Source organism: Strigops habroptila, chromosome Z, assembly GCF_004027225.2.
Source record: "Strigops habroptila isolate Jane chromosome Z, bStrHab1.2.pri, whole genome shotgun sequence".
Taxonomy (NCBI): Eukaryota; Metazoa; Chordata; class Aves; order Psittaciformes; family Psittacidae; genus Strigops; species Strigops habroptila.
In genome coordinates, this window is record NC_044302.2 from 98,676,017 (window position 1) to 98,696,646 (window position 20,630).

The following is a 20,630-nucleotide window of genomic DNA, read 5'->3' on the forward strand; positions in this document are numbered from 1 at the left end:
GCCACTACCAGCAGGGTAATTATTCCCTTGCTGTTTCTCTCTACACGCCTTTCCCTGCCTCTCTCCTCACTACCTTTTTGCCCTCTTCCCTGCTGATTACCCACCCAGGAGAGCAGATCTTCAGCTGCTGCCCCACTTTGAATCACTGTTTTGCATCTGCCAGGTGAAACGTGTCCCAGTTTTGCCTCAAACGCAGGATCGCTGCTGTGCCCAACCACTGCTCCTTTTTACTGCACATGCCCAATTGATTCTGAAATCATCTGCCTGCGTGCTGTCAGCCACACATTGACACTTCAGCCTTCCTGAACAGATGGGAAATGGGGGAACTGCTTTTCGCCCGTTTTTAAAGCTGTAATCTTTAGTACTGGCTTTATTTTTAGAACAAGCTAGTGTTTTAACAGTATACATGAAAAGGAAATGGTATGCAAGCTGTGCTTCAAATTTAGTGCTCCAATCCAGTGCATCCACCATGGAAACATCTACCATGGCTTTTTTGCTATGATTTTACAAAAAGGCCTGTATACTTTTCATGCTTTATCTGCTCCACACACAAACTGTCCACTTTCCATGACAGACAAATAAAAACAACTGATCCACTCTGCACCCTCATCACTGCTGAATTACACAAAGATTATTAGAAATAAATACTTTATAATAGATCAACTACTTTAAAGACTGGCACAATCCTAGTCTGCCTCAGGCCAATGTTACCACGGCTCATTAGCTATATAAACCATATACAGCTTCATAGTGAAGAGATGATACTTGCAAGTGCCATAGGAATGAGGAAAAAAAGAGTATTTTATGTAAGAACTGTGTGTCTGGTATCTGGAAGAGGATGGACCTGAGTTTTGAGGTACTCCTGCTGTACACAGATATAAAGTGAGTTATGAAAGAGAGTGCTTAACTTAGAAATTCAGAATTTATTGACAAGTTTTCACTAAAAAAAAAACCACGGAAACAACATAAAACTCTCCTCCTGGATAATCTTTACCCTGCAGATCACTGTGATTGAAGATCATTAAACTCATTTATGCATTTTACAGATTTATCTTTGTATACAAAGAGCGTATGCTTTAGTCATCAAGGTGCCGGAAGAAGAGATGATAAACTGCTTTACAATAATGAAATTGTCAGGTTTTCTTTGGCCTTCCCTCTTTAAAAATAATCTAAAACTCTTCAGCACAGGAACAGAGATCAGAATTCTAGCTTTTCTGAAAGAGGAATCGGCCTTCTTAATTTCACACTCGCTACGTAACATTGGACCTAACTTGACAGGTTTAACTTAGACAAGGTCTGTACCAAGCAATTAGCAGCGTTTCTGTGACAGAACTGCCAGATCACACCCACAGTTTCAATTTCCAAGTTGTTCTTTAATAAAGGAAGATGGAGGGCAGGGAAGAAGCAGCAGTAACAGAAGCAGCTGCAAATTCGCTGTTTTTAAACAAAAAATGCATCTGAAAAGGGCACAGTATTCCCCTCCCAAGAAGCTCAGAATACAAATGGTTCCCCACTTCCAGCACACTAATCACCACACACAAGTTTAACACACATTTTAGAAAAGTATAATAATCCTTGACAGAGCAGTAACAAACACGAATCACTAATATCACCTGCTAGTCTAAATCAGCACAGTTACCCAGCTCCAGGTACAGCTTTTTTAGGTTTTGCATAGCAACTGCACGCAATTTCAACTTACTTCACCACCATTACTGGTTTGAAAAGGTTATGAAACACAAAGGGAAAATCCTGGTCTCAATCAAACCAGGAAAATTCAATTTCCAATGTGAACAGAATCAGGATTCTACCCACATAGTTCGATCTGTCCTCAATAACACAACTGGAATTCAAGAATTTATAACATGTTTGATCTCAGTATCTCAATTGGAACTCAGTAATTTATGACATGCTTTAACTCCTCTCAGTGTCACAACTGGACTTTAATAATTTGTAATGTTTGATCTCTCAGTACCACAACTGGACTTCAATAATTTATAACATGGTGTGATATTGAGGGGGATAAAACCGGAATTCAGAAGTTATAACATCTGATCTCTCAGTATCGCAGCTGGACCTCAATAATTTATAATGTTTTCAGAGCCTAATTCGCATTCTCTTGAACAGTTCTGCGGTAGCAACTGGAATAAAACCCACTGGTTTTCTGAATTTAACAACAAATTGTGAAGCATAATGGAGGAAATTCATCCCTGAGGAATGAGACATTTAAAAACCGCATCCGATCGACAACCGCGGCAGCACCCGACGACGCACACTGCAACAGTCAGCGCTATGAACAGGCAGCAACAGAACTTCTTGTAGTCCAATATATTTGCAGCGTTGTTGCATTGATCCCCGTATCTCATGTAATGAAACTGCAATTAGGAAATAGGATAAATAGAAATAGTGTCTTTATTATGTTAAGTTGAATGTCAGATTGACAGCTAAACCATGCCGGATCCCCAAAAACTCAGTGGTGATGGTTCGTAACTTGCTTCTTTGGCCGTCCAAAAGATATTGCCCGGGTATCTTCAACCAAACAACAGGAGGAGAATGATTGTAATGGAGTTCACTGCTATTAGTGGCACTGCAGGGAAAGAAGAGGGGTAATTGTAAAAATTTTCCTTTTCCACACCGCAATGACAGGACTTCGCATTATCTCAAGAGACTAAGGAGCAAAACCAATCAAAATCTTGAAAATGCACTTAATTTTGCTACACAAATCCAGGATTAGTGGAAGGAGCCAGGATCAAAGCTTAGGACGCTAAAAATCAGTAGGAAGCAATAGCATAACTATTTTTCTGTGGTCCATCATGCTTTAACTCTAACCCAAACAACCCTTTGTCCAAATGAAACTAAACCATCTCAAAGTCAGTTTTCAGCCTTGGCTTTACTGTGATTTAGAAGAAATACAACAGTTCTTACTCTGTGGTGGGCAAAAAATAAAGATTTGTTACCTCCTCTTTATCATCACCTTTAAAAGGAATTTTTGGCGTGCTTTATAGGGAAAAACTACCAGTAACTTAAAGAGTCTTTTTCTGCCCCCCATCTTTTGAGGTACGTAAGCCTGGCTTACCCTTAAGAATACCAGGAATTACTCTCCCTCACCAGATACTTCACATGGTGAAGATAATTGCACTCTCTGATTGATCCCTACCCCCCCAGCTCCCAAATTCCGAGGAAAGACAAGATGCAGCAGTGGCACCACAACCTGGAACAAGGAAATATTTTAAACTTCATCCAGATTAGGGCACCTTAGCTGGGACCTGCGCCCTCCTACAGAGAATCCAGGCATGAAGGAAGGACAGACTGGGAATGACGAGCAGAAAGAGCAGCTGTTTGGTAGAAGAGTGAAGATAATGATGGTACTTCATTAAAGCACAGAAACTTCACAGCCAGTAATATTTGACACCAAAGCCTTACCTCTCATTACGGTTCGTATGGATCGAATGAGGTTCGTTAGCTGAGCTTTAATTCCTGGTTCCTCTCCAAATCCTCCAATCCCTTGATCGCTTCCCCAGCCAACTGTGTCACATAAAACCAGCCAGACATGTTAGAAAAAACAACCCAAAACCATGCAACAAATGCTGCCAGCAATATATAAATGGGTGATCTGTCTTGAATAAGGTTCATATTAATTAATACAAACCAATTAGTTCTAGTCCATGATCAGAATTCAATCCAATGTACTGAAAACTTAAAAACCTTTTCATGAATGCAACAGTAACAACAGATCAATGTTTCTCTGAAGCAAACCCTTACTTTTTTAATAGGCTACTATTATTTTCATGCCAGAGGAACAAAGAAGTGTGCGTGGGTTTAAAAAATACCCTCCAAAATGAAACCAAACTACAGTCTGTTCATGGTTCTTTACCAGAATATAAAATAGCGAATATTTGTCAGGTATGACGTGATGCTTCAGCACTGAGAAAGGAGCTATGTGACAGAAAACAGTCAGTACAAATTCCAAACCGGGTTGATGATTTTTATAACTGCTATTATAAAAAATAAACAATTACTTGGGAGGTTTTCAGAGGGGTATCGAGGTGCTGCAGGTCTACAAAGCCCTTGAAGGGAGAAACCCTTCCCCACCTGTTGCGGGAAGGCCGAGCATGTGGTCCCAGCAATGGGACCAGGGAATTCTGAGTCTCTTGACCATTTGGGAATGAGTAGAGCAGAGCAGGGAGAGGAGAGACCTTTGATATTCACAGAGTCACAGACGGGTCTGGGTTGGAAGGGACCTTAAACCTCATCCAGTTCCAACCCCTGCCACGGTCAGAGACACCTTCCACTAGAGCAGGTTGCTCCAAGCCCCTGTGTCCAACCTGGCCTTGAACACTGCCAGGGATGGGGCAGCCACAGCTTCTCTGGGAAAAGTCTGTGCCAGCGCCTCAGCACCCTCACAGGGAAGAGCTTCTGCCTAAGAGCTCATCAAACCACCTCTGGCAGGTTAAAGCCATTCATAACCTGTGAGTTTTTCTCCACAAACAACTTTCTAGCAACCTGTTTCCCCTTTCCCGTACCCCTTGCTATTCCCAAGTCACCTGGGGCCCACAAGAGACTTGACCCATCCTGCCAGTTCCCACATCTCACTTTTCATCGAGCTGCTGCTCAACAGGAAAGTGAAAGAAAACCCCAAACATAAACTAAGCAGATCCCTCACAGCAAATCCTACCCGGGAACGGGACAACAGGGTGGGTAACTGTCCGCACTCCTGCCAAAACCCTCGCTCAGCCCGACTTGGGGAAGTCAGGACTCTCCAGACCAGGAAACTGTGAATCCCTGGATCACAGGCCATTTTTCCTGAGGCTGTGCAGATAGATCTTTGTGTCGGCGGCTTTTTTGTGTTTTGTGGGGCTTTGTTTCATTTGGAGAACGGGGATGCCCGGCCTCAAGAATTCCTTCGGTACCACGGAAGCGCAAAAGTGCCAAGAGCGAAAACTGCCATCTCATCAGGAAAAGGGCACGGCAGGATGAAAGAAACCCTCTCGCGCTATCGCAATTAAACCCTCTCACGCTATCGCGACGTATGGCGCAGATGCGGGCGGAAGACCCGAAAAAAGAGTCAAAAAGCGCCCTAAAATTACGGAAAGAAAAAGAGAGACACCTCCCCGACTTCAGGACCTAAAACCCCGAGGTCATTCCGCGCAGTTGATGCCCAACACCGGCTCGGAGAGGCGGCGGCGGGGAGGCCCCGCGAAGCCCGGAGGCCTTTCCGCGCCAGGGGGCGGCCTTTCCGCGCATGGCCGGTGGCCGGGCGGTGCCGGCGGCCGCGCTGCGGGCGGAGGCCGCCGCCGGGAGGCCCCGCGGGCGCGCCCCGCTCGGCCGGGCTCACCATGCCGCAGGAAGCGCTCCTCATGCAGCACGGCCACGGCGTTGACGAAGAGCAGCGCGGCCTGGAGCAGCGAGTACAGCGTGAACGCCATGGCCCGGCGCCGCTCCGGCGCGCCGACCGACGTGGCGGGGAGGTGGCGCTTCCGAAGAGGCGGAGCCTTGGACGGGGACGGGGCCTCCGGGCCGGGCGCTGGGTCCCTCCGCGAACCCGGCATCGGTAGAGTCACGAACGTGGGGTGCTAAACGTGCGGAAACGCGGGGTTATCTGTGTGTATTTATGTCTTTGTACATTTATATAGTTAGAATTTTACGTTCTTATACATTTATATGTTTTTATATTTGTATGCTTATTTACATATATATATTTCTATAAATAATGTAACATTATAGACATATAAATATGTACATACGCACATATTAGTCTGGAGAAGAGAAGGCTCAGGGGGGACCTTATCGCCCTCTACAACCACCTGAAAGGAAGTTATAGTGAGGTGTGGGTGAGTCTCTTCTCCCAGGTAACAAGGAGATAATAATAGGCTAAGAGGAAACAGCCTCACGCTGCACCAGGCGGAGGTTTAGATGGAGATCAGGAACAATTCCTTCCCCAAAGGGTGCTCAGGCATTGGAACAGGCTGCCCAGGGCAGTGCTGGGGTCACCCTCCCTGCAAGTGTTCACACACTGTGTAGATGAGGCCCTTAGTGACAGGTTTGAACGGTGGACTTGACAGTGCTGGGGTAAAGGTTGGACTTGATGATTTTAAAGGACTTTTCTGGTAAAGGTTGGACTTGATGATTTTAAAGGACTTTTCTAACCTTTTCCATAGTTGATTCTGTGATTTTATGGTATTTTATATTATTTATATTTTATTTGTATTTGGTTTTGTGGCTGCCCCATCCCCGGCAGCGTTCAAGGCCAGGTTGGACACAGGAGCTTGGAGCAACCTGCTCTAGTAGAAGGTGTCTCTGCCCATGGCAGGGGTTGGAACTGGATGAGGTTTAAGGTCCTTCCAACCCAAACCAGTCTGGGATTCTGTGATTATATAATGTATTTTATAATATTTATACATGTATATATTTATATATTATATATACTATATGTATATACTATATATATACACACTATATATCTATATACTATATATATACTTCATATGGAAAATATCAAGTGGTTTTCCCCTGTATTTTTTTCGAACATATTCCTTTACATGTTTAGCTTAGACCCCAACTGTTGTACACCCAAAATGTCGTGACTGCAGAAGTCAAGGTTTGCAGCACAATCCCAAAAAACCCAGTTATATTTTCTGTTGGACTGATCAGGGCCTCTGGGTGCCTCTGCAGCCAAATAACAAAAATAATCATAACTGGAGCTCAAGGCTACTGTATAGTTATTGACTCATAAATACACATTTTCCCTTACATCTTTCAGTCCCATTGGCTGAAGGGGGAGATTTGCATGATCACTCTGATTTTATTTCTCAGTGAAGTAAACCCCTTCACTCCGGATGGTTGGTGGCTTTTATTACTCCATCAGGGTACAATAATTGCATAACCACTGCACTGTGATGGTTATTGGGCTGATTGCTGTGGTACAAATGGTAACTTTGTGCTTAATGTGGTGGACTGGAGAGACCCCACCTCAGTTCTTCCCCCTGCCACAGAATTCTAATACGATGATATGATCTGGGCAAATTATTCACAGTTTATCCATACTCTATTTCCGTGCTTCAGCTCTGACTTAAGATCCTCTCACCAGCAAGCACAAGGTGATCTGATACTTCAGTGATTAATTAAGCATTGGGATCAATAGATGCTCAGGCACCATGTGAATTAGCCATGAAGAAACGCAGGCCTCAGCTTCTTTATGTCTTTTCCTTTCCTTTTCCTTTCAAAACACTTCCTTTAGTACAGTTGATGACATAGTATGGTCAATGACATAGTATAGTCAATGATGTAGTATAGTTGATGATGTAGTATTATGCCTCTAAATAATTATTACTATTAAACAACATCGTATTTTAACAGCTGGAACTGGAAGCAAGAGAAAGCAGTACCCCATCATGAGAGCCATGCCATGTTACTACAGTTAAAGAAGACATCAAACAGAGAACAAAAAACGAAACCTGTTCATCAGAGCTTTTTCACCTAGTCAAAATTATTTAACATTTCAGTCTCAAAAAGGAAAATAGTCTCAGTTCAGGCAATCAAGTAAAACATCTATTGCAATTCCAATGAGATCAATATTATTTAAGCATATACCGCAGCTTTTATTATGTGAAGGCTCAAAATACTCCCAAATGTTGGCTCTGATTTTGCAAACACTTTTGTGTAGGATTGACTTGACTCATGTCAACAGTTAGAGGGAGCACTCAAACACACCACCAGTGCCATGAACACACACTTTGCAGGCTCAGGAATCCCAAAATAACTTCTATATTTCTCATCTAGATTTTTAAATTTGGTACAACTACAAACCTCCTAAAACCTATCATCTTAACATTTCAAAATGGAGCCATTTCTACTCACCCAGGCCCACCCTAAAGTTTGCAAAAAGCTTTTTTTAATAATTCAAACCATCTTTTTCCGTGCACCTATAAATAATAAAAAAAACCTGATCTTGATTTTTACCAAACCCCCTACATGCAGAGAAAGTCAATATTGAAAAGATTTCATTCCAAAGGTCATTACTGTTTTTAAGAAGTTGTGAGTGCTGGCAAATAGTGGTCTCAGAAATGGAACTGCCTTTTGTTCTCAGACATGACTTAGGGCATTATGGCAGTAGTTCTATAATTAAATACAGATAAATATGAGGGGTCACTAACAGGCACATCTAATAACCACCATCCTCAAGCAGCATTTCCTGGGCTACCTCCTTGCAGTATCCAACTATAAATAAACACTAACCCCAGTGAAGAGCTAATGTTTAGAATTATGGCCCTGAGATAAAAAAATGAGGTTTTTAAGATAAGTATACAAGTTATGGCTTAGTATTTTTACCCATAATTAAGATGTATTTCCAAAGAGCAGCTGCTATCAAGCTTACATAAACCTGACGTGATTTTCCCCTTTGTAAAATCCATCATGGCAACTTAACGACCACACGAGCCTGATCTCTGAATCATGAGTTACGTGGTTGAAGGGAAAACCAGACGGAGTTGCTTGCATTAGAAGGAAAGCATTATATTTTTTCTTCATTAAAGTGTTATGTTTCAGCGCAGTAAATTCCTGTGGTGTCATCTGCAGAGTGCAGTCCATCACCATAAAGGAGAGTTTTAAACCACCTTACAGATGTCAAAGGATTAAACTTCAGGCTGGTGAAGGATTGTGAAGACCTCGGTGTTTTTTATTCTCTGTTTATTGTTCCATAGCATCAGACAGAGCACATCTCCTTGGGTACAACCATCCTCTACAGCCAACGAGACTTGAGCTTGTTGCATGCAAGTTTTCAGGATTAGGTTAGTTTATTCCTGGTGAGTAAATACCAAAGGAAGTAAATATCAAAGGAAGTCTCCTTGTGACATCAATGTCTACACCCTTTTCCTCACTTGCCGCCATCTCCTGAGTTTATCTTATGAACTGGCTTTGACAATTTCCTCCTTTAGATATTTTACATACACTGTGATAGAACCATAGAATCACAGAATGGTTTGGGTTCTAGTTCCAATCCCCTGCCACGGGCAGGGACACCTTCCACTAGAGCAGGTTGCTCCAAGCCCCTGTGTCCAACCTGGCCTTGAACACTGCCAGGGATGGAGCAGCCACAGCTTCTCTGGGAAAAGTCTGTGCCAGTGCCTCAGCACCCTCACAAGGAAGAACTGCCTCAGAGCTCATCTCAATCTCTCCTCTGGCAGGTTAAAGCCATTTCCCTTGTCCTGTCCCTACAGGCTCTTGCCCAAAGCCCCTCTCCAGGTTTCCTGGAGCCCCTTTAGGTGCTGGAGCTGCTCTAAGGTGTCCCCTTCAGGAGCCCTCTCTTCTCCAGGCTGCCCCAGCCCAGCTCTCTCAGCCTGGCTCCAGAGCAGAGCTGCTCCAGCCCTCGCAGCAGCTCCGGGGCCTCCTCTGGCCTCGCTCCGGCAGCTCCACGTCCCTCTTGTGCTGTTGCCCCAGAGCTGGACCAGGACTGCAGGGGGGGTCTCCCCAGAGCGCAGCAGAGGGGCAGGATCCCCTCCCTGAGCTGCTGCTCACGCTCTGGGGGTGCAGCCCAGCACACGGGGGGGTTCTGGGCTCAAGCACACACTGAAGCTGGGTCATGGGGAGCTTCTCATCGACCAACACCTCCAAGTCCTTCTCCTCAGGCTGCTCCATCCAGTCTCCCCCAGCCTGTGTTTCTGCTGGGAATTGCCCCAACCCAGGGGCAGGGCCCTGCACTTGGCCTTCTATCAGTGGGAATATTGTTTTTAAGACCCAGGAAAGGCTGGAAATGGGCCCAACCCATCCCAAGCTGAAAGTGAAGTATTTTGTTGGTGGCAACTCTTTCATCCTGATTTGACTTCTGTAATGACCAGTGAAAAGACCCTTAATGGGAATACAGGATTAGACTATTTTCAGTGCTGAATGCCAAATGATTGCTAAAGAATGTATATGTCCACGTGAGCTTTGCCAGTGGCCCTGGTCATCCCTCAGCAGGTGCAGACAAGCAAACTTAGAATACCCACCCCCAGAGCCCAGAAAGAAGCTCACGATGTTGTGGTTTTACCTAATGGATCTCTGAACAGTCACAAACCATGGCACTGTATGGAACTGTACTGAAACAAGGAACTGAATCCTTACAACTGCCTCCCACATACCCACCATACCTTACAAATGCCTCCCACATCTCTACCATGAAAAACTCCATTAACTGAAAAACTCTGTGTATGTGAAGAATTTAGGTTCTGTGGCTCAATTTGCCGTTATAAATAAAGCCCAGTTATACTAAAGCCTTTGTCATCCTTTACTCCTCATATTTGTTGCACTGTCAAACCGCTGCAAAGGTTAATGATGCATCCTACAGACATAAGGCATGTTTTGCAAGCACAAATTGGGTATATAGCCAGGACAGAACAATTTAATGTCAAGTTGTTTGCTTTAACCATCAAAACTGGGAATGCAAGCATATTTTGTACATTTGAGAGTATGGGGTAAGAACCGGTACATCTGGTTCTCATCCTTCAGCAGCTACAGAAAATATTTTTGTATTAGCTGTGACATTAAATGCGCTGTGCAGTACCCTCTATGTCCTTGCTTATTTGGAAAGTGCATAGCCATTCCTTTCCGCAACACAGCCTGCCAGCTTTTTGCCTTCAGAGTACATTAATTCACACACAATAAGACTGCCTGGAGATTGAAGAACAAGGAAAAAACAAATACAAAATTCTGAATTTACACCTACATTTATTGATGCCATTTCCTAAGTTTATTGTACATTAACAGCCCTTAAATTTCATTTGTTGTCTAGTGCACACATACACACTGCTGCTCATCTCAGTGTAATCAACAGGTGAATATTACATTATGTTACATTATATTGTACTATAATTATTGGCATCTTCACCCCAGTCACCGCTGGCACTGTGCTCATGCTGGAACACACCAGTCCAGAAACAAAGCCTGTTGTGCTCAGTACCATATAGATACTTTTCAGGGATGACAGGAGTAGGTATTTTCCAATCTATGTCTCAGCTGGAAGACCGTGGATATCAAAAGCAGGCCAACAAAACAAGCAGACTTTGTCAGAGAATTAGAAGTCTCTGCTTTGCCCTGCCTCACTGCTGACAGACAGTCAGGATCTGCAGGCATTGAGGCAGCAGCAGGTCTTAAGGATGGATTTAAAGGAGGATGAGGGAACAGCTCCATGAATTTTGAAAGGGGGGATTTTTTCTCTGTACAGTGAGCAGCAGGAAGAGTGAGCAGAGGTATTACAGAGAGCAAAGAGAAGGGGTGTCTGAGGAAACAGCCTCAAGCTGCACCAGGGAAGGTTTAGATGGAGATTAGGAACAATTCCTTCCCCAGAGGGTGCTCAGGCTGCCCAGGGCAGTGCTGGAGTCACCATCGCTGGAAGTGTTCGCACACTGTGTAGACAAGGCCCTCAGTGCCATGTGTTAGTGGTGGCCTTGGCAGTGCTGGGAAATGGTTGGACTTGATGATCTTGAAGGTCCTTTCCAATCTACTTGATTCTATGATGAGTTGAACTGGGCTGGCCAGATCCAAGGAGCACACCTATCCCACTCCATGCCAGATCCCAGAATAACCTGCTCCCTGTATCTGCCACCTGAATAGGGAGAACAGCCCAGCTAGTTCCTTCGCAAGGGGGTGCCACACCAGAGGCAGAGGTCATTGGTGCTGGAAAAGTTGGAGCACTCAGTTTAACAATTAATAGACGGTATCTTCCTTCGGGCTGTAAAAGTGGGCAGATTCAAAGACAAAATCACAGACCTGGTGACCTAAGAGACTGCAGTCTGCCCAGTAACATCGGCATAGCCACAGAGTTAGTTGTACATGTAGTAGGAAACCCTGTGCAAAAGGTTAGGTCTCAGCATAGCATGAGGGATTCCCCTATGAGTCGGAGGGATTGGGAAATCTTGGTAAAAATTACTAGAAATCCCCCCCCTTATCTTTTTTTCCCATGACTCATCCCACAGAAAGAGATAATATGGAAAGATGCATGTCACTATGGTAAATTTTTAACACTGCACATCACAAATGTAAGGTACATATTTAGAACCACAGACTGGTTTGTGTTGGAAGGGACCTTACAGCTCATCCAGTGCCAACCCCCTGCCATGGGCAGGTACATCTTCCACTAGACCAGGTTGCTCAAGGCCTGTCCAACCTGAACACTTCCAGGGATGGGGCAGCCACAACCTCCTTAGGCAGCTTTTTCTCTACTTTGATTAAAAAATTCCATTTTCCTGTGTTTTCCAATACTGGTGCAGTATGAGTCTGCAGCGCAAAGCTATGGTGGAGAAAATGAAGTGGGTCATGTCAGTCCATCAGCTCCCCAGCATACACCCCAGTGTCCTTCACCCCTTTTGTCCCCAGAAGAAAGCTGCAGGTGGAAGAAGCTGTGGGTCATCACTGCTTTGGCGCTGAATCGGGGCACGTAAACGAGACAGCAAAGGAGGACAATGGCTCAACAATGGAACTTATCCCTTCATAGATGGCAAACTCTGGCCGGGGATACAGTTCTCTTGCCAGAAATGTAACTTACACACACTGGGCCAGTGAAATCCACCGTTGAAATATTATCAGAGCTTCTGTTTGCCACTGTTATGTTTTCCACCACTGCAGGTGCACTGAGATTTTTGGATGAGTAATTTGACATACAGCACCTGGCATAGTAGAAATGGAGCAAAACAAACCATGAAGAGCTGCTTGTATTTCGGATGCAATTCAATTAATAACAGGATACAAGTAATGGCAGTACAGAACTGGCAGCTGGGATAGAGCTGATTTAACTCATTGTGGAGGTGACCTTTTTCTCTCCCTCAATCTTCCGCCCTTTAGTATAAAACATGTCTTATGACCTCTTTGTTATTCTCCGTTTGGCTGGATGCATTCAAACTAGAGCTGAACAGAATTTTTGTTGAAGAGATTTCTCAAAACATAAATTCTCATAATAAAAATAATTATCTCAAGGAACATTCCTCTTCTGTGACCTCAGGTTGTTCTTTCAAAAGAAGAAAATGTTGACAATAGCGAGAAATTAAGGGCTTGGGTCTCTTAATTTCCCTCAATAAAATTTCAGTACACATATATAAATAAAGCCTGGGGATGGGGAAAAGAATTTGGACCAGATATAAAACCATACCAAATGTCATTGCCTTAAATTGATATTCCCCAAGCACCCACCCTAGCAGTTCTCCAGCCACCATTATTGCACCCCGGTGTGGGCTGATGGAGAAGGAGCCCTGGAGGAGCCCAAGAAACACTAGGATTTGGCAGGCTTTTCCTATAGGCTCCTTGACCATACTTGGCTCCTGCAGGAATTCTTCACTGCACACATTTCCTTGGCAGCCCTGGTCCTCTCCTCCTGCCCAAACACTCACCTCCGGAGAGCACTTATTGCTACACTGATGGCAACCAACAGTAAGAGGCTTCCGCTGAGGGACACCATGATAATCTCATAAGTAGATTGTGGTGAACCTTGAAGAGAGTATGGAAATCACAGGTGAGTTCTAGATGGAGCGGAGCAACCACAAAGGTACATCTGGGAACTACTTCTTTTAGATATCACAGCTCAGTTCATTAACTGGTGGGTCTTTACCTACCAAAGTAGAAAACAAAACCGCTTTGCAGGTTTGAGTCTGAAACCCAGCCCTATGGATCTGAGGGTGGCAAAGTCTGGCATGCACTGTCAGACCACAGAGTTACTCCATACATTATCTACCTATTCACAGTAAAGACACAGCAGGATCCTGAATCTTACTGCTTGTCTAGCCAGCAGTGTCCATCCACTTCCACCCTTTTCAATCTGCTTCAGTCCTTATTTGTTCTTGGATTTAATTCCACACTTAAAGGAGTGAAATTTGTCTTACATCCCCTGTCTACCCCTGTGCCTCCAAGTCTCCCTCCTCTCTTCTGCTGCAACAGCTCCTTTTATTTTCACCATTCTTCCCACTCTAAAACCTCAACAGAAACAGGTCTAACATGGCTGATTCATTCCTTTTGAGGCCATGCAACTCTCAGTTGCTGCTAATCTTACATACTTGATAACACTGGTGTTTCCTGGCACCTCTCAACAGTGTCACCGCACAAATGAACACTGCAGAACTGGTTTTAAATGCTAATGAAAACAAGCAGGAGAGTGAAACACCTTCTTCCTTGGAAACCACCGTGTCGTAGAAACCTTCATCACCAGCATGGTCCATCCTGAAAAAGAAAGCCAACAGACATTCAGATAGCAGTTTAACCTTCAAAACCAGCACATTTTTTTTAGATTCATTTATGAGTCTTTCACCATCTCTAATGTGAATTTATCTTGATAATTTCCCTGTGAGATAGATTCTGCCATCGCTGTTTTGCAGTCTGGAAATCAAAGCAAGATGAGGTACAGGACAGATCCAAAAGGCAGAATTTAATCAAACGTCAAGACCTTGAATGTTTCTCTCGAGGCAATGAGCTTCCCCAGGAGTCTGAGGTTTGACTTTGTGTTTGTCTCTGGCTACTAATTTTGGCATGGACAAGCACATTGTCATCACACTGTAGCACATCTAGCACACGCTTTTACCTAATCCCAGCCTTTAGGACACACGAGGGGACTTTAGCAGAAAGGGTAACTGAGACCAGCTTTCTTCAGTGGAGGTTACACCTTTTCTTTTACTGCCTCCAGAAGTGGAATGCTTAACTCCTGTAAAAACTCTCAGCCACCACATAAGAAAGTAGCTAGGAATGACCAACAACTAGATGGAAAGATAATGGATGCCCAAAATATAATTTCTTGCTTTGTGCAAGTAATATTGTATTACCACAGAAATGCTGCCTGGTACCAAAACCCTCATCCAAGAACAAAGTTTATAAAAATGATGAATGAAGCTTTCTTTACAGACAGTATGTGAGGCAGGGAAGCATCATGAGCCTAATGTCAAGTTGGGGAAACTGAGGGTAACAATTTGCCTCGTATCGGTTAGAGAGCCTGTGGCATGGCTGGGAATTTCAAGGAGATCTCCTCCCTCTTGCTTTTATGATAATATTCCTTTTGTAGAAGCTTAAAACTATCACACGGCTTATTACCATAAAGTAATAGGGATAAAAAGCAAGTGCTCAAGTCAGATTCAGGTGTGATCTTGTACTGATGCTGCCACACAGACACATGCACAAGCACAACCTTATTTCCAGCCTGCTGTGTGATACACAGATTTCCACTCATTATTGTATTCTATTATAGCTCTTTTTCTAGAATAGAAATAAAATGTAGAGTCACAGGATGTAACCCTGATGACATTCAGTTAATAAACTCAAGAATAATTTGCCTGCCAATATGTTCTCAGGTAGAAAAGGAGCTTGTATCTGAAGTCTTAGATGTTGCATTTCAGACTCTCCTCTCTTTGCATCAATAAGCTTAACTTAAAATTCTTATGAAAAATCTGTGTAGCCACAGGTTGCATAAGAAAAAAGTGAGTGACTGAAGAAAATACAACCATATAGGAAAAAAGCCAAGCCAAACCCATATTCATGTTTATATGAGGAATAACACCAGCTCTGAAATGCTGCTCGGATGGAAATATTGTGTATGACATAGGATCACAAAATCCTAGACTGGTTTGTGTTGGAAGGGACATTAAAGCTCATCCAGTCCCAACCCCCTGCCATGGGCAGGGACACCTTCCACTAGAGCAGGTTGCTTCAAGCCCCTGTGTCCAACCTGGCCTTGAACACTACCAGGGATGGGGCAGCCACAGCTTCTCTGGGCACCCTGTGCCAGCGCCTCAGCACCCTCATTGTAAAACATTTCTTCTTTCTACCTAGTCTGAATCCCCCCTCTTTCTGTTTAAAACCATCACCCCTTGTCCTGTTGCTACAACCGTCACCTCTCCTATTAACATGAATCAAAGGGATCTGCAACAACTCCTGTTTTCATCAAGCTTGGACAGTAAAACCAGGCAGCATGATGTTGTTGCTAAGCAGACTGTCCAGGCTTTGCCTCTTACCTATTTGTGCATCTGTCTGTGAATAAATAGAAAAGTTGGCCTAGAAGCTGCTTCAGAATCTCACATTAAATCTCTCTTGTGTAAGGAAAGCTGAGCTACTACTGAAATTGGAAGATCACCTGCTTACTACAGAATCCTCCAGCCCCCCATGGCACAATCTCTTTTTGTCACACCAGTAAGATGTCCTCAGTGTCAACCTTCAGCTTGAAAAACGAGAATAAACCACAGTGATTTAAATCTAGAGCAGAATAAGATTACAGATTTCTGGGTTACCTTGTGACTGCTGTAGATCCTTGTGTCAGCATCGAGCTGCTGAGACCTTGCATGAAGGTAAAGCTCATCTGAAGGGTTTCAGGCTGATTGCTCACTTCATTTGCCTCTGTTGATTACTTCCTTCTCTCTGCGGTTTTTATTAGGGCAGAATAATCTCTTCCGTTTATAGCCAATCAATAAAGTTTGGAGGTGGATCAAAGAGAGGCTTTATTCACAATCCTTTTGTTAAGCAATTCCTTTCATGGTCTTTCTAGTGGAGAAGGAGACACGGCTGGTCTCCATCTAGAACCCTGCCAGTGCTTCTGTTGGACACTGGACCCTTTCTGGTGTGCTGATTGCATGAACTCCTCCAACAAAACTGCCTCATTCAGGAGTCACTGCAGAAACATGCAAGAAGCACACCCGAGAAACATGCCTTTGACATGCCTTTGGGTCTCCTCCAGCAGGCTATGAGAGGGCAGCCCCCTGGTTCGAGTGCTCTCCAGGCAAGGGAAGCCCACCAGCCTCCAGGACAAGGGGTGACTACAAGACCACAGTATGTCTAAGGCCCATCCCTGGTTTTTGGGTGTTTGGCAGACTGACCTGGCTCTTCACACTGAAAGGAAGGAGGTAGGAATTTAAGGAGGTGATGCTGAGCTGTTCATTGGTGATGGCCAGTTTAGGGTAAGGTTTCAAACATACTTCATTTTAGCATTTCTTGCAGCCTGGCTTAGCTGTTCCTCACTGCATCATGGGCGGGAGGGTACCATCAATCTTGTTCTGCACCTCTTCACATGCGTCTGTTAAGGAAGTCACATCTCTGCAGATGTAGACCTTGTTTTGCTCTGCAGAAGTCCCTAGTCGTTACTGAAGACTGGAGCTGAGCTGGCAACTGCACTGAGTTACCTGGTGAAAGGTGCGATTACCTGTGCTTTGTGACCAGAGAAGGAGTGGTGCTCCAGGATGGACACTCCTTTTTTGTTAATACCTTCACACACAACATTAATACACTTCAGGCTGGCAGGTATTTCAGAACAAACAATGAAGATTGACACGTTTTTCCACTGCGCCTCGATAAGTAGCTGAAAAACAATATCAGCTCCTCTTGCCTCAGTGCTGGTATCAAACGGGACCAAACCACCTCTCCAAGCCCCTGGAGATTGTTTGGCAGGGTTTCAGAAGCTCACAGTTCAAATCACTGAGCATGTTTAGATAATGATCATGGCTGTGACTTTTCCTCTATATTGTAAGAAAACAGTGAATGAAATACATTAAACAGTTTTTATGGAGAGGTGAAAGCGGAGAGCAGGCCTGAAGATAAATGGAGGTATGTTCTTGGTTAAGGTGATCAGTGGTCAGTGATCTGTTCTGTACCATTCATAGAGGAGGACACTCAGTATATAAGTACCTTTTCTTGTCCTCCAAGGCAATACTGGCCTTTTATTTGGCTTTGAGTCGGAGCAAGCCTGATGTTAAAAACCGTTTCCATGTTGTATATGCCACAAAAGGCGTAGAAGGGAGGAGTTTTCATTCGGGCAGATGCCAGTGCTTTCCCTCTATCAGAAAGCTCAAAATAAAACATAAATTGGTGGCAAGGTGCTGATACAGGGTGCCCAGAGAAGCTGTGGCTGCCCCATCCCTGGCAGGTTGGACACAGGGGCTTGGAGCAACCTGCTCTAGTGGAAGGTGTCCCTGCCCATGGCAGGGGGTTGGAACTGGGTGAGATTTAAGCTCCCTTCCAACCCAAACCAGTCTGGGATTGCGTGATTCTGTAACTTCCTTGAAGTTTTATTAAAAGTATTGGAAAAGAAAGAATAAATTTAAAGGAAATCTGAACTTTAATCCCTCACAGAAGACAAAATGCACAGGAACAATCAAGAGTTGCTCAGCAGCACAAACAACATGCAGAGATTCTATTTACTGTTAAATAGCAGGGCCTTGTCCTGCTTGCCATACCCAGTTCAGACAAAACTTCCGAATCTTCACTGTTAACAGCTTTAATTGGCCTATTCATGCAGAGATAACTTTTTTATAATATTCAAGGTACTTATTTGTCAGCATGATCAATCTGAAGAGGAGTAAATGCTCAGATCTGCATTCTGCTTCAAATAACTTGTTCATGAGTCACTGGGTTGCACCTGCCGTTTATGAATAAGCTCAATAAAAGGTAAAAAAAGTCTGAGGGAGGTGGTTTGAAGGCACCTAAAAGTATACCACAAGAAGGTCCCATCCTCATGAGTAAGGGAAATCACATATCTTCATGCTTTTTCTTGGTTGCGTTACTTCTTCAATATAAATAACTCTTGCTAAAGTTTCTCAGAAGCAAACTGGGTAGATTCTGAGTCCTGGGGAAGCACTCTCATATCTGAAGGACAGAGCTCAGTTTGGAGACATTGTGGGCAGTTCGTGGAAACACAGCTTTGTGAGGGAATAATAAAAGGATTGTCAATTGCTAATGAGCTTTTTGAATCTGTTTATTGTTTATTCAAGCACCCAGGAAAATTTAAATCACAGCTCAGTAGCCTGTGCTGTGCTTTTTGCCATTCTCAGGGGGTTTCGATGAAAGAAAGGCTAAAACTAAGATGTGTAATACAGCTGCTGCCTTTCGCCTCCCTTGTGGTAGCAGCTGTAGAAGTGATTATTTGGTCAACCACAAGTGTTTTTTAAAGGTGTTGTCAGGTGTAAGAAAATCTGAATGCTTAATTTCCACAGTAACTCTTATTTTTATAGCAAGGACAGTACCCATATGGACTATCCTATACCAGCAAATTAACTGTGTCTGGGGCCATTCCCACGTGGCACTGACGAGCTGCACCCACACCACAAAAGCCCTCACCTTTCAACTCAGGGTGGCCATGTCCGAAGTGCCATTGGGAAGGGCTACAGTATGGGTTGACTTCTCATCCATGCCAGGATCTGCTCCCCAGGACATCAGTGTCCTCAAGCACAACCTTGCCGGGGCCACTGCAATGCTTTAACTATACAGATGAGTTCAAGTACGGGGGACGTTAGTATAGACACAGCCTTAGGATATGTATAAGGCATATTCAGCCATACCAGCTACTGGGTAAATCTTTCAGTATCCTTTTCTTTGTCTTTCCTTTATGATGCCACGTGGTGTAAAGGTTGAGGGTCGAGTATGTGAAACACAAGTCTTTTATGGGATCCTCATCACTTTAATGTGTGCAAACTTTGGCACAAGAGGAAGGCAAACAAAAAGCAACTGGTGATAAGAAGCTTTGTTGGCTGTTTACCAAAGCGGATTTGCCTAGGCGGTGGCTGCCCTGTGTTTGTTTTCTAGGATCATGTTCTTGAGCTTTATCAGCGTGAGGGATGATTTTTTAATTCAAAACAGTCTATTCATGCTTAATTCTGAGACATATGTTCCATCATAACATTTGCAGCTGCAGTCTGTAGATCAGTTACAAACCAGACAAGTGGTGTTTCCATTTCCTGATTGGGGAGTTTAGCTTAACTGAGTGCAAATTGGACATTTTAAGCTTGAATATCCTATTTGAAACGTATTTGTTGCATATAGACTCTGTCATTTGTGTGAACTGTGCACCTAATACACGGCTTCACAACTTCAGCAACATACTACTTATGCACTATTTACTTGCTGTGGGAAGTCTCTAGGGAACATGATGGTCTGAACACTGCTTTAGCAGGGAGTAGAAATCAAATCAATCTGCTGTAGACCCTTTGTGTCTGCTCCTGGGCCTGAACAGGCTGGTTCTCAGATGGTGAGGGACAATGGGTTACTCTGCACGTCTGACCACATCCAGGAGCTCTGGCACTCAGAAGCCATTAGAGCAGTTAATTTCTTATTGAGCAACGGGATTACTTTATGTCTGGGCAAAATTTTTGATCTGTAGTGGTAAGACATCTTACCACCACACTACAGTCGAGTTCATTCATCACAGAAAGTATCATCAAGTCACTCTGTACTATAATCTATACAGTATCCTGTAGCCTGACTACTCTACGCAGCTCATTCTCCATCTCAAAATGGATATAGCTGATCAGGAAAAGGTACATGAAGGCTACAAGCTACAGGATTGCTTCTGTCGGAGGCATTAAGGAGCTGATCCTGCCCCTCTACTCTGCTCTCCTGAGACCCCACTTGCAGCACTGTGTGCAGTTCTGGTGTCCCCAACATAAGAAGGGCATGGAGCTGTTGGAGCAAGTCCAGAGGAGGCCACGAGGATGATCAGGGGCTGGAGCACCTGCCGTATGGAGACGGGCTGAGAAAGTTGGGGCTGTTCAGCCTGGAGAAGAGAAGCTGCGTGGAGACCTCAAGGCAGCTTCCAGTGTCTGAGGGGGGGTACAAGGATGCTGGAGAGGGACTGTCCATTAGGGCCTGTAGTGATAGGACATGGGGTGATGGGTTCACACTGAAACAGGGAAAGTTCAGGTTAGATATAA

At 44.1% G+C, this 20,630-nt stretch overlaps 1 protein-coding gene and 1 long non-coding RNA gene across 2 annotated transcripts; one reads left to right on the forward strand and one right to left on the reverse strand.

Annotated features, from left to right (window-relative positions):
• Nucleotides 1-903: 903 nt before the first annotated feature.
• On the reverse strand, nt 904-5,484 carry IER3IP1 (immediate early response 3 interacting protein 1). The gene is made up of 3 exons (XM_030511710.1): nt 5,333-5,484; nt 3,421-3,522; nt 904-2,584 (listed from the first exon to the last, which is right to left on the reverse strand). The coding sequence occupies exons 1-3, from the start codon at nt 5,421-5,423 to the stop codon at nt 2,529-2,531; spliced, it is 249 nt and encodes an 82-aa protein (XP_030367570.1). The 5' UTR covers nt 5,424-5,484; the 3' UTR covers nt 904-2,528.
• LOC115619447 lies at nt 5,430-8,279 on the forward strand. The gene is made up of 2 exons (XR_003995024.1): nt 5,430-5,598; nt 7,354-8,279. It is a non-coding gene; the product is annotated as an uncharacterized LOC115619447 (long non-coding RNA).
• Nucleotides 8,280-20,630: the final 12,351 nt, after the last annotated feature.

Bases quoted from the DNA above. Each gene is read 5' to 3' on its own strand.
- IER3IP1 (XM_030511710.1), bottom strand. From the start codon at position 5,423: ATGGCGTTCACGCTGTACTCGCTGCTCCAGGCCGCGCTGCTCTTCGTC. The intron at 3,523-5,332 runs GTGAGCCCGGCC...TATGTGACACAG, and splicing joins GGAGCGCTTCCTGCGGCATG to TTGGCTGGGGAAGCGATCAA. The intron at 2,585-3,420 runs GTAAGGCTTTGG...CTTTCCCTGCAG, and splicing joins CATACGAACCGTAATGAGAG to TGCCACTAATAGCAGTGAAC.